The sequence below is a fragment of the Myotis yumanensis genome, unplaced genomic scaffold, assembly GCF_028538775.1.
Source record: "Myotis yumanensis isolate MYYU_CA2020_CCGP unplaced genomic scaffold, mMyoYum1.0.hap1 SCAF_1, whole genome shotgun sequence".
Taxonomy (NCBI): Eukaryota; Metazoa; Chordata; class Mammalia; order Chiroptera; family Vespertilionidae; genus Myotis; species Myotis yumanensis.
Genome location: NW_027223752.1, coordinates 183,129,947 through 183,143,776, shown reverse-complemented (window position 1 = coordinate 183,143,776; position 13,830 = coordinate 183,129,947). Strand labels below are relative to the sequence as shown.

Below are 13,830 nucleotides of genomic sequence, written 5' to 3'. Positions count from 1 at the left end.
AGCATGTACTTCAAGGAACCTGGGGCTTAATAGAGGAGGGTGTCCAATCATCTGGAAGCTGAAATTGGTATTAAGAAGAATCTCAATCCCATCACCAGGCCCAGGTTTTCAGGACTGTAAGTGTAAAACAGCTCAGTTGGCTGAGCATTGTCCTATGCACCGAGAGGTCGCTGGTTCAATTCCCTATCAGGGCACCTACCTGGGTTGCGGGCTCACTAGCGTGCAGGAAGCAATCAATGGATGTTTTTCTCTTTGATGTTTCTCGCTCCCTTTCCCTTCTTCGCTCTCTAAAAAATGAATTTAAAAAAAATTTTTTTAAAGGATAAAACAGCCCCAATCTGAGAGATTTCTAGGAGAAGCAGTTTTCATAGGATGCTACATGTTCAGAGGAGAGGTGGAGAAAATAGATATACCCACAGAAAGTGGGACAGCCTATTATACCAGCACATTAAAAGTAGAACTGAGCCCTAATTGGTTGCAGGTTCTATCCCCTGCCCTAGTTGGGGCACATGCAGGAGGCAACCAATCGATGTGTCTCTCTCACATCGATGTTTCTCTCTCTCTACCTCTCCCCTTCCCTTCCACTCTCTCTAAAAATCAATGGAAAAATATCCTCTGGTGAGGATTGAAAAAAAGTAGAACTACAAGGATTCTTCTGAGATGACAAATATAAAATTTGTTTAAATTCTTGATTTCTTTATTTAACATGGTTTTTATTTTTTAATAGGTTTTATTGATTTTTACAGAGAGGAAGGGAGAATGATAGAGAGAAACATCAATGAAAGAGAAACATAGATTGGTTACCTCTTGTACGCCCCCTACTGGGATCAAGGCCGCAACCGGGCATGTGCCCTCACTAGGAATCAAACCAGTGACCTCCTGGTTCATGAGTTGAAGCTCAATCACTGAGCCACACCAGCCAAGCTAACATGGTTTTTATTGATTAGACTTAAAATAATTGTTTTCTTCCCCATCCTTACTTTTCTCCACTTTTTTATAAAGCAGACAATATGAAACACCCCTTGAAGGCAACTTAATTAATCAAGAGATTATGCTAAAACGGCAAGAAGAAGAAATGATGCAGCTCCAAGCTAGAATGGCCCTTAGACAGTCTCGGTTGAGCCTGTATCCAGGGGATACAATCAAAGCTTCCATGCTTGACATCACCAGGGATCCTTTAAGAGAAATGGCCCTAGAAACAGCCATGACTCAAAGAAAACTAAGGGTAAGTTGATTCTCAGATTACTGCATCTGAACTTTGTCTCATTGGGGAAATATTATGCAAAGAATTCTTAAATATTCTATAGGGATCCTAAAGTTGCCTGTAAATGAAATTGAAATCTCACATTAGTTTTCATAGCTGGCTTTATTCAGCATTGTGGAGATCATTTTTTAATAAGAAATTTATTATATCAAAACCCAAGAAGATCAGATAGATGTTCAAGGTTGGTTCAGAAACTCAAGAATGTTATCAAGGACATTCCGTCTTTCTGCTCTGTCATTCTCAGAATTGTGGCAATAATTCACTTTATTGTCATGGTAGCTCCAAGCATATACCCTCATATTACAATATCCAAACACAAGGATAAACAAATATGCATTTTATATATGTGAGGGATTTTTTATGTGTTTCCATTGGTTTATTTTTGTTTCAATAAATGCCATATATTTTTATAAACATAAGCACAAAATGAGCAGACTTTTCTTATTTCATGTAAAATATCTTGGAAAATTTTACAACTTCTATAATATTTTTGTTAAGGGCAGTAAAGCATTCCATTTTGTGAATTTACCATGTACCATAATTTTTTTTCCTTTTTTAAAAAATATATGTTTATTGATTTCAGAGAGGAAGGGAGTGGGAGAGAGAGAGAGAGAAACATCAATGAGAGAAAATCATTGATCACCTGCTTCCTGCACGCCCCCTACTGGGGATCGAGCCTGCAACCTGGGCATGTGCCCGTGACTGGAAACGAAGCTGGGATCCTTCAGTCCACAGAACAGTGCTCTGTCCACTGAGCCAAACTGGCTAGGGCCCATACTTTCTTTAATAAGTTTCTAATTATTGGACATTTTAAAATTTTCTAATTTGTATTGTTGTTTTTGTTGCTATTGCAAGCATTGCTTTGAACATCCCTATAGCTAAATTTTTGCAGATATGTTCCTCCAAATAAAATAGCCAAATCAAAGGCAACACCTTTTAAGACATTTGAAAACATATTATTAAATTGCCCTCTTCAAAAAGTTTGTACTAATTTATGTTTTTATGATCGTGCCTGTTTCACTGTATTCTTACCTATTCTGGATATTATTATTATCATCATTATCATCACCAATTTGGTAGGTGAGGCAATCTTTCATTTGTATTATTCCTTTACAAATCATTCTTCAAAAGCAAAATAAATACTAGTAAAAGGGATAAAATCTAGAATTATTTTTTTTCTTTTTTTGTTCTGCACTCAGAAAATATATTACCCTCTTCTGTTTTGTTTTAATTTTTAAAATTTGGAATTGAGTTGTAATTTATAAGACACTGTCCCATTTTAAAGTTATTAAATTCCAATAAACATACTGAATTTGTTTTAAACTGAAAAGAAGATACTCAATAAGGCTTCATCAATTTATTATCCTATATAATAAAGTGGTAACATGCAAATTGACCATCACACCCTCACAAGATGGATGCCTATGACCAGGACAGCAGGGGGCTTAGTGAGGGATGACTAAACGACTGAACAGCAGGCTACATGGGGTGACCAGTCCGGCAGGGTGGTTACTAAGGGATGAACAAACAACTGAACAGCAGGCTGCATGAGCCAACCAGGCCAGTGGCGGGGTGGGGAGCCGTGAGGGGTGACCCAGCTGGCAGGGGGGTGCAGTTGGGGGTGACCAGGCTGGCAAGGGGGGGAAGTTGGAGGTGATTAGGCTGGCAGAGGGGGCAGTGAGGGACGACTAGGCCGGCAGGAGGCAGTTGGGGGCAACCAGGCTGGTGGGGGGGGGCAGTAAGGGGTGACCAGGCAGGTGGGGGGGGCAGTTAGGAGCAACCAGGCTGGCAGGGAGGGGGCATTTGGGGGCAACCTGGCCAGCAGTGAGGGGCAGATAGGAGTGACCAGGCCGGCAGGGTTGGGCAGTTAGGGGCCATTAGGCCAGCACACAGAGGCAGTGAGGGGCGATCAGGCCGGCGGGGTGGAGGGTAGGGGGGCGGCAGTTAGGCAGGCAGGTGAGCTATTAGGAGCCAGTGGTCCAGAATTGTGAGAGGGATGTCCAACTAACTGCTAGTTTAGGTCCAATCCCTGGGATCGGGCCTAAACCGGCAGTCAGACATCCCCCGAGGGGGTCCCAGATTGGAGAGGGTGCAGGCTGGGCTGAGGAGACGCCCCCTACCCCCCTGCACAAATTTCATGCACCGGGCCTCTAGTTATAAATAATATCTTTGACAAAATTAGGCAATAGGCAGGATATCATACTAAATAGCATGAGCTTCTGATAATTAAAGGCACACATAAAGCATAAAAGGCACACATATATACAGGTCATTTTCCTAAATCATAGAATTAATGCAAAACTTGGTCTCATTAGAGAATCATATAAATGGCAGTCTGTACTTTTACAATATGCCACTATTGCGTGTCATCCCACTAAAAACCTGTGCTGTCATACAGGCAGTCAGTGCCTGGCTATTTTAAAAACACTTTATCAGCGACATGCTTTATCAGTGACAAGAGAATTTGAACTACTGGTCATTAAACAGTCACATGGTGGTACGGTGTTTGTTGCTGTTTTCTGAAAAAAGCAAGAAGGGTATGTTTTGGGGGCTGAAAAAGAGTACTAATATTTAGAGGAACAATTCCACAATTGAATTAATGTTCTTTCCCAAAACATAAATTTTTATTTAATTTTGTTTTTATATTACTCTTCATGCAGACACATTTTAACTTGTTCATACCCTGTTGCCTTAGTTGATCTATATTAGATTCTGTTTTCCATGGCAGGCCATTCTCATTTTTTTCTGCTCTATTTCTATTCTTGTTTAAAATGTGCCCTATTGGTTCGTTGATTATTAACAAACCCATAATGTTAAACTTTTACTTAAATGGTATCTGTCATGTTTCACACTTGGTTAATTGGGTAGAATTCTCACACCAAGCAATCAAATGATCTGTACAGCTGAATGCAAAGGAAAAAAAACATAAAAATAAAACTTCAGGAACCTCCATGAGTTCATACCCACACACCACCTGCCTTTGGCCTCAAAATTAGCCCTGCTTTTTTCCCACCTTTTGTCCATTTGGATGTAATCTTTCAATCTATTCTGATCCTACTCTGACCTGGAGTCTATCTTGATTTAAGATATCTCCTCAATCAGTTCTTCCCTCTGGGCAGAAACCCTGGATATACAGTAGGTCAAGGTAAAGAGTACATTGAGAAGCAGTAACTGTGGTGTGTGGACTCCACTTTCTCCCTCTTCCAAGTCCTCCCAGCTCCTGAGATAGGATTTTCTTACTTGAGACAGCAGTAAGGGGCAGAAACTATGATACATATACTATCCCTAATAGTCAGTACTTTGAACAAAAGAATAGTGTCACAGGGTTCCAAGAACATACTTACAGATGGATATGAATATTTTGTAATCACAAATGTATATTTTGACAATCACAGTATTTTATATATTTTGTTTTTTTAATTATGACTTGTTTTAGGACAGATTCAGTCTCTCTCTAAAACAGTGAGATTCTGTACAACCCCTTCACACATTAGCAATATTAAACCACATCCTTAATGAGCTTGAAACTCTATATTACTTCAACAATTAAGACTGCTATTGTGCTTTTAAGAGTCTGAGTCATTCTGGAGTCCAAAATTGGAAAATCTTGTGAAACAGTATAATACTAGACTTTTCATTTGACTTCACTGGTAGAAAACAGAGCTGAGGAAAAGCTTCTGTCCATACTGAGTGTAAGGCACCTTCCCTTCCTGGTCAGGTAAACTCCACTGTCCTTTATTGAAAGTTTCTGCATTTGTTTCAGGTCACCTACTTCTAATCAGGTGGCTTTACATGTAATTGATTTTTATTATTACATTATTTCTTTTGAAGGAAAGAGCTAGAATAATTAAAACTCTTAATTTTACTTATTATGTGATTTGCAGAATTTCTTTGGCCCTGAGTTTGTGAAAATGACGATAGAACCTTTTGTATCTTTGGATTTGCCACGGTCTATCCTTGTAAGTAATAAAACCAATTTGTATCACTCTTAGAAAATAATTTCAGTAATGATTTGAAGGAAAAAAAAAAAAGTTGAAATTCTTACAAAGTTTACTTTAATAGATGCCATTCTTTTTCCTTTTTTTTTTCCCAATTGTAGACAAAGAAAGGGAAGAATGAGGATAACCGAAGAAAAGTAAATGTAATGCTTCTGAGTGGGCAGAGGTTGGAACTGACTTGTGATACCAAAACCATATGTAAAGATGTGTTTGATATGGTTGTGGCCCATATTGGCTTGGTGGAACATCATTTGTTTGCTTTAGCTGTCCTCAAAGGTACCAAAATTTTTAAATTCAAGTTGCAATATGAAAACTTGGCAACAATTTGACTGACCTGTTATGCCCAACCTTACTTTGAGAAATAGTAATTACATAAACGTTCAGCAGGGAGGGGTAGGAGTCTAGGAACTCCCTTCCTTCTTCTAACTAAGTGCATTGTTTTTGTTTTTTTGTTTTCTTCCTTTTAATCCTCACCCAAGGATATTTTTCCATTGATTTTTAGAGAGAGTAGAAGAGAGAGGGAAAGACAGAGAGAAACACATGGATTGGTTGCCTCCTCCACGAGCCAACAACCAGGGCCCAGGCTGGCGATGAGCCTGCAACCAAGGTTTGTGCCCATGACTAGACTCGAACCCAGAACCCTTCAGTCATAGGCCGATACTCTTATCTACTGAGCAAAACCAGCTAGGGCAAGATGCACTGTTTTAGTGGCTGTGTCTTTTTTGTATCTTCTGCACTTGATCATGAAGATTTTTCTTTGGCTTTTGGCTATATAAAAATGGATTTTAATTGTTATATTTTGAGGACCATTATATATGTCAATTGCCTGCATATGTATTCTGGAAGTTAGTATCTTGCTAATAGGACTATATAGCAGGACCCTATTTCGGAATCTTCACTTCAGCTTCTTTAGCCTACTATCCTAAAATATACAGTGTCTTTATAAGTGTTGCTGGTGGATGACTGAAAATATGACTTCACATATTTTCTCCTCATCTGAGCCCCTTTCACATCTATAGTGGCCTCAGAGCACAGCTTCATTGGAAGTCGCTCCTGGTTGTCAATTAGAATTTCCATAGCAATAAGAAGCCCTTTGCAGTTGGGCTTAATAAGTCTCTTTAAATTGTTATGTTTATAAATTGCTCTTTAATATTTTAGATTCCTGTTTACTTCAGAATTTATCTTAGAAAGCTTAGACAACAAAGTACCATAAATTATAATTGAAGGATCAAACCATCCTGAAACCCTGCCAGATCAGGATAAGAGAAATATTTCTTTTAATTCAGTTTATTGAATTCTTGTCTTAAAAACTAATAGTCCATTTTGTAGTCATCCAGTAAATATTCAGTTAGTGCCAATTGGTTTTCTGTCACTTTACTAATTACAATTAGTGCTAAACAGATAATACTAATTAAAGATATTCAATTAATTAAAATTTATATAATATACCTAAATTTCTTAAACATTCTGGATAAGTCAAATTTTAGTGAATAATCTATTATTTGGAGAGGGTCAATAATACTTAAGTAATGATTTTAAAAAAATAACTCTGGCCAGTTTGCTCAGTGGTTAGAGTATCAGCCCTCTTACTAAAGGGTCATGGGTTCCATTCCCAGTCCAGGGCATGTACCTTAGTTGCAGCTTCGCTCCCTGCCCCCAGTTGGGGGCAGGAGTCAACTAGTCGATGTGTCTCTCTCACATTGATGTTTTTCTCTCCTCTCCTCTTCCTTCCCTTTCACTCTTTCTAAAAACTCAATGGAAAAGCATATCCTTGGGTGAGGATTAAAACAAATAATAATAATAAAATAAATTTTTTAAATGATGACTGTTCTTCCTATATTTCAGCTGGTAGCTCAATATCCTCCTGTATAATAAAAGCCTAATATGCAAATTGTCCCCTTGACTAGGAGTTCGACCAGGTTGCGGAGCCGACCAGCCAACTGCCCGCAACCCCTTCCCCCAGCTGCTCCCCCCCCCCCATCGACTCTCCCCACCCTGATCGGGGGCAGGGCCAGCCAGCCAACCTCCTGTATCTCCTTACCCTGGCAGTGCATGAATTCATGCACCAGGCCTCTAGTAATAAATAATAACTAATGTTTATTGAATGCTTACCATGTGTCTCACACTTTACCAAGTATTTTATATCCATTATGTCATGTGATCCCTACAACAGCCTTATAAATAAAGTAGGAATTGCAGAAAATGGCACTATCCTTATTTTACAGACAAGAAAATTGATGTCTAGAGAGGTTAAATTTATTCATTATTACATAGATAGTAAATGATGTGGCCAGAAGTTGAATCCAGGTCTATCTGTCTTCAGACCCCTCATTCTTTTTTTTTTGTGGTTGTTAATCCTCACCCGAGGATATCTTTTTCATTGATTTTTAGAGAGAATGGAAGGGAGGGAGTGGAAAGAGAGAGAGAAACATTGATGGGAGAGAGAGAAAAACATCGATGTGAGAGGGACACATGAATTGGTTGCCTCCTGCACCCAACTGGGGCCAGGTATTGAACCTGCAACTCAGGTACATGCCCTTGACCAGAATTGAACCTGAGATCCTTTGATGCATAGGCCAACACTCTAACCACTGAACCACACCCACTAGGGCAAGACCCCTCGTTCTTTTTTTTTTTTTTTTTTAATATATTTTATTGATTTTTTACAGAGAGGAAGGGAGAGAGATAGAGATTTAGAAACATTGATGAGAGAGAGAAACATCGATCAGCCGCCTCCTGCACACCCCCCACTGGGGATGTGCCCGCAACCCAGGTACATGCCCTTGACCGGAATCGAACCCGGGACCCTTGAGTCCGCAGGCCGACGCTCTATCCACTGAGCCAAACCGGTTTCGGCCCTCGTTCTTTTTTTAACTATATTAATTACAGGGAGGAAGGGAGAGGCAGAGAGAGAGATAGAAACATCAGTGATGAGAGAGAATTATTGATCGGCTGCCTCCTGACATCCCCCACTGGGGATTGAGGCCACAACCCGGACATGTGCCCTTAACCAGAATCAAACCCGGGACCCTTCAGTCCACAGGCTGACGCTCTAGCCGCTGAGCAAAACCGGCCAGGGCAAGACCCCTCATTCTTAAAAGACTAAGCCATATTGCCTCAGAGCACCCTGTCATACTTCTTCATAATTTTATTTTATTCAATATTTCTTTTATCTGAATGTTTTCTTATTTTGTTTTAGATAATGAATATTTCTTCGTGGATCCTGATTTAAAATTAACCAAAGTGGCTCCAGAGGGATGGAAAGAAGAACCGAAGAAAAAGAACAAAGCCACTGTTAATTTTACTTTGTTTTTCCGAATTAAATTTTTCATGGATGATGTTAGTCTAATCCAGTGAGTACGCAAGAGTTTCTGTTTTTCTCTTCTTGACCCCTGGGTTTTTGACCTGTTAGTTTACTGATACTGAACTATTTGATCTGATCAATGATAATGTTTCCTTTATCATAAAAGAAATAATTTCTTCAACACTGTTTATTCAATAATTGTGGCTTAAAAGCTTTATTATAAACTGTCTTGGAAACTAAACTTATCTGCCAATAATACAAATTACCTCAAGATTGAGGATAAAGCCCAGATGTCTTGTGTTTGTATTTATTTTCCAGACATTCTCTGACCTGTCACCAGTATTATCTTCAGTTGCGAAAAGATATCTTGGAGGAGAGAATGCACTGTGATGATGAGACCTCTTTACTGTTGGCCTCCTTGGCTCTCCAGGCTGAGTATGGAGATTATCAGCCAGAGGTGGGATATTTTTTTTCTCCAAGACCACTTTTGCATTAGTGTTCTTATTCTCAGCATAAATAAAGACTAAACCTAGTTGAGGTGTTTGCTGTTTAGATCTAGAGATTTTTGAGGCTAGTTTGGTACTTCAAAATGACCAAGTTCCCCATGTACTTTGGTTATATACAATCATATACTGTGGGACTTCCTTCCTTCCTTCCTTCCTTCCTTCCTTCCTTCCTTCCTTCCTTCCTTCCTTCCCATCGGTCTATCTTTTTTTTAAATTAGCCTATTTCAGAGTTTCGGACTATCTAACATTTACCCTTTTCCCAATTTCTACCTGGTAGATACAAACACAAAGTTACCAGTCAAATCTGGATCAAAAGGATCTTCTACTTTCCACAAGGATCCATGCAGTAATGGGCTGAGTGCCCAGCAGAGTTCACTATATTCTAGAATTTAAGTGGATTTAAGTGGAAGCAAGAGACTATACCACTCAAGCAGCATCCTACAGAACATTAACCCTATAGTGACGTTTGGCTCGCCTCAAGTTTTCCAATCAGTTCAGTCATACTACCTCACTGAATAAAAGAGAGAGAGACTGATGCATTTCCTTTAAAACTCACTTCTCAGAGAGAAGTATAAATAGAGGCATCTTATCTCTTGGTTGAGGCAAGAACTTTTAAGTAGGAGGAAAAGGGCAAACAGAATTGCTTACAAAAACATTCTCCTTTCTAGGTTCATGGTGTGTCTTATTTTAGACTGGAGCATTATTTGCCTCCCAGAGTGATGGAGAAACTTGATTTGTCCTATATTAAAGAAGAGTTGCCCAAATTGCATAATACCTATGCAGGAGCTTCTGAAAAAGAGACAGAGTCAGAATTTTTAAAGGTAAGTACACAAGATTATAGTGATAAGCTTTGTATCTGTTTCAAAGTAAGCAAGATGCCAACAAATGATCCTATGAATTATATCATTTTATTTATTCCTGACTAAAATCATGGTATTTTAATTCTTCTGTAAATGAGGGAACTGAGACTCAAAAAGGAAATGTAATGTTCCCAAAGTGAATGGCTATTATGTGGGGTAAAACTGTGATTTGAACCCGTATCTATCTGTCTATGGATTCCATGCTTCATGCTTTTTATGTCCCATCCAGGAAATCTTTTCTAACCCACAGTGACAAAGAGTTTCTAAGTTTTATAGTTTAGCTCCTATATGTAAATCTGTGGTTCATTTTTGGGTTAATTTTCATATATTGGGTGTAATAAGGATTGAGATTCATTTTTTTGGCGTGTGAATATTCAATTGTTTTAGCAACATTTGTTGAAAAGACTATCCTTTCTGTATTAAACTACATTGGTACAAGTTCTGTATCTTTTTGTCACCTCTTAGCAAGGTGTATGGTATTGTTCCAACAGGTCTGCCAAAGACTGACAGAATATGGAGTTCATTTTCACCGGGTGCACCCTGAGAAAAAGTCACAAACTGGAATATTACTAGGAGTCTGTTCTAAAGGTGTCCTTGTATTTGAGGTTCACAATGGAGTTCGAACATTGGTCCTTCGCTTTCCATGGAGGGAAACCAAGAAGATTTCATTTTCAGTATGTCTAATTTAACCCCATTTGATTATATTTTTAAATAGGTGTTCTCAATTTCAAATGTAACATATTAATTGACTTTACTTAAATTTAAAACCTTGTCGTTCAGTAGGACTAATATGCCTTAATATTTTGTATTTCACTCTTCTTTCTTAGCTGTAGGAAGTATTATTGAGGTTTGTTTTTGGTTTTCTCAGGAAGTGATTTAAAAAACAATATTAGACATTCCTAGCTGGTTATATGCTCAATTAACTTTAGTTAAATTGCAACCTAGTTGACTTTTCTGTTAATTCAGAACTTATTCTAGGGTATTAACTTCTCACATGGAGAAACCCCTTTAATGTATTTAAGATAGATAACTATCTTAACCACAGTGAACTTTGTCTTGCCCAATAATAGGCCCCTCACAGCAACTATTTGAATCTCAGTGGTCTAGAGGTTTACTTGATTTTATGAACTAATCCCAGAACTTTCTGCAGTTTTAAGTTTTAGTGTATATTCTCTATAGACATAAAGTTAGAAAAGTATATTTAGAAAATCACGTTTATGAAAGATAGTGAGCTATAAGGGCGTATTTTTATTCTGAACATTGAAAAGCAATTGGCAAACCCCAGAGATGAGTCAGAAATATATTCAGGTATTTGTTTTTCTAATGATATTCAGGAACTACTGACATCTTTAGTTTATGTTTGAGCTGAAATATAGTCTCACCCAACAATGTTTATAAAAATATCAATAACAAGGCCCCAACTGACTCTGAATAATCTTCAACCTAGAGACTTTTGAGATCAATTATAGACCCAATTGTTAGTTGATTGGTTTCCTCTGAAACCTGGTAAACTAAGATTACCAGGTGATATGTTCAGCTGGTAAGCCCAGACAATCCTCATCTTCTCAAGATGGTCAAGACCAGAAACTTACCTGGACTTATAACGAATTAAACTGTTTCACAAATATTGTACCAACCTTGCATCCCCGGAATAAATCCCACTTGATCATGGTGTATGATCTTTTTAATGTATTGCTAATACATCCAGTTTGCTAATATTTAGTTGCAGATTTTAGCATTTATGTTCATCAGGGATATTGGCCTATAGTTTCCCTTTCTTTGTAGTGTCTTTCTCTGGTTTTGGAATTAGTATAGCATTGGCCTCATAAAAAGAGCTTGGAAGTCTTCCCTCCTATTGAATTTTTTTTTGGAATAGTTTGAGGTTAGGTGTTAGTTCTTCTTTGGGTGTTTGGTAAAATACACCTGTGAAGCCATCCGGTCCAAGACTTATGTTTGCTGGGAGTTTTTTATTTTATTTTATTACTACTTCAATTTCATTACTTGTAATCAGTCTATTCAGGTTTTCTAATTCTTCCTGATTTACTTTTGGAATATTGTATGTTTCTAGGAATTTGTCCAGGTTGTCCAATTTGTTGGCATATAACTGTTCATAATATTTTCTTACAATCCTCTGTATTTCTGTGGTGTCAGTTGTTACTCCTCTTTCATGTCTGTCTTTGTTTATTTGGGTTCACTCTCTTATTTTTCTTGATGAGTCTGGTTAAAGATTCATCAGTTTAGTTTATCTTTTCAAAAAGCCAGTTCTTGGTTTCATTGATCTTTTGTATGTTTTTTTTTCCCAGTCTCTATGTCATTTATTTACACTCTGATCTTTATGATTTCCTTCCTTCTACTTACTCTGGGCTTTGTTTATTGTGTTTTGGTTTTTTTTTTCTAGTTCTTTTAGGTTGTAGGTTTAGATTGTTTATTTGAGGTAGGCCTATAATGCTATGAACTTCCCTTTCAGGACTGCTTTCTCTGTGTCTCATAGATTTGGGGTTGTTGTGTGTTCATTTTAATTTGTTTCCAGGTCATTTTTAATTTCTTCCTTGATCTCATTGTTAACCCATTCATTGTTTAATAACATGCTGTTTAGCCTCCATGTATTTTAATGTTTTTCAGTTTTTTTTATTGTAATTGATTTCTACTTTCATACCATTGTGGTCAGAGAATTTGCTTGATGTGATTTCAATCTTCTTGAATTTGTTAAGACTTATTTTGTGTCCTACCATGTGGTCTGTCTTTAGAATGTTCCATGTGTACTTGAGAAGGATGTATATGCTGCTGCTTTGAGATGAAATGGTCTGTAAATATCAATTAAATCCTGCTGATCCAGTGTGTCATTTAAGGTTTCCATTGCTTTGTTGATTTTTTTGTCTGGAAGATCGCTCCATTGATGACAGTGAGGTGTTAAAATCTTCTACTATGATTGTATTGCTGTCGTTCTCTCTCTTAATTTCCACCAAGATTTTCTTTATATATTTAGGTGCTCCTGTGTTGGGTGTATATATGTTTACAAAGGTTACAACCGCTCACTGGATTCATCGCTTTAGTATTATGTAGTGACCTCTTTATCTCTTGTTAATGGCCTTTGTTTTGAAGTGCATTTTGTCCATGTATAAGTGTTGCTACTCCAGCTTTTTGTTTGTTTGTTTCCATTTGCATGGAATAATTCCTTTCCATCTCTTCACTTTCAGTCTGTGTATTTTTTTGTTCTGAGGCTGATCTCTTGTAGACAGCGTATACAGTGGAACCTCATTTCCCAAACTTAATCGGTTTGGAAGGCTGTTCAAAAACCAAATCATATTTTCCCATTAGAAATAATTTAAATGAAATTAATCCATTCCAGACCCGCAAATGATTCCCTGTTTTAACCTTTCTTATATACAGTACATGTCTACTGTTTAATCTATAAATAAACACTTTAAAAACAAAAAAGACATGAAATGTAAATGAAAATTTAACAAAAAGGAAATGAAATGTACAGTAAAAAAAATCAAAATATAATAATAATAATAATAAGCAGCAACAAAAGCAAAAAAAACACACAAAAATATTCATAACACAATATCCTGAGATTTTAACAGTGGTAAACTGACTCATACTCGCACATTCTCCCCTTTGTTTGTCACCTGAGAGACATGTGACTGATCATTTAGGTATCAGCATAAAAAGCATTGTCAGGTTGAGAAGCAAATTGTTCGAGATGGGAGACATTTGAGAATCTAGGTTTGACTGCATCATTTTTTCTTGGTTTTTTTTTATCCTCACCTGAGGATATTTTTTTATTGATTTGAGAGAGAGAGAGAGGAAGAGAGAGAAACATTTATGTGAGAGAGAAACATCGATTGGTTGCCTCCCGTACACACCCTAACCAGGGATCAAACCCTCAACCCTC

The 13,830-nt window shown here is 37.6% G+C and overlaps 1 protein-coding gene across 11 annotated transcripts in view; it reads left to right on the top strand.

The window, feature by feature from the left end:
- The window catches only part of PTPN13 (protein tyrosine phosphatase non-receptor type 13), a 209,647-nt gene that overhangs the window by 111,033 nt on the left and 84,784 nt on the right, over positions 1 to 13,830 (top strand). For 9 of the 11 annotated variants that reach the window (XM_070393249.1, XM_070393188.1, XM_070393256.1 and 6 more), the window contains 7 exons: positions 1,003 to 1,225; positions 5,149 to 5,223; positions 5,364 to 5,538; positions 8,462 to 8,615; positions 8,885 to 9,023; positions 9,741 to 9,893; positions 10,424 to 10,606. In XM_070393249.1, coding sequence (XP_070249350.1) covers positions 1,003 to 1,225; positions 5,149 to 5,223; positions 5,364 to 5,538; positions 8,462 to 8,615; positions 8,885 to 9,023; positions 9,741 to 9,893; positions 10,424 to 10,606 — 1,102 coding nt within the window. The remainder of the gene's footprint in view (positions 1 to 1,002; positions 1,226 to 5,148; positions 5,224 to 5,363; positions 5,539 to 8,461; positions 8,616 to 8,884; positions 9,024 to 9,740; positions 9,894 to 10,423; positions 10,607 to 13,830) is intronic. The other 2 variants (XM_070393196.1, XM_070393229.1) reach the window with 1 other exon arrangement.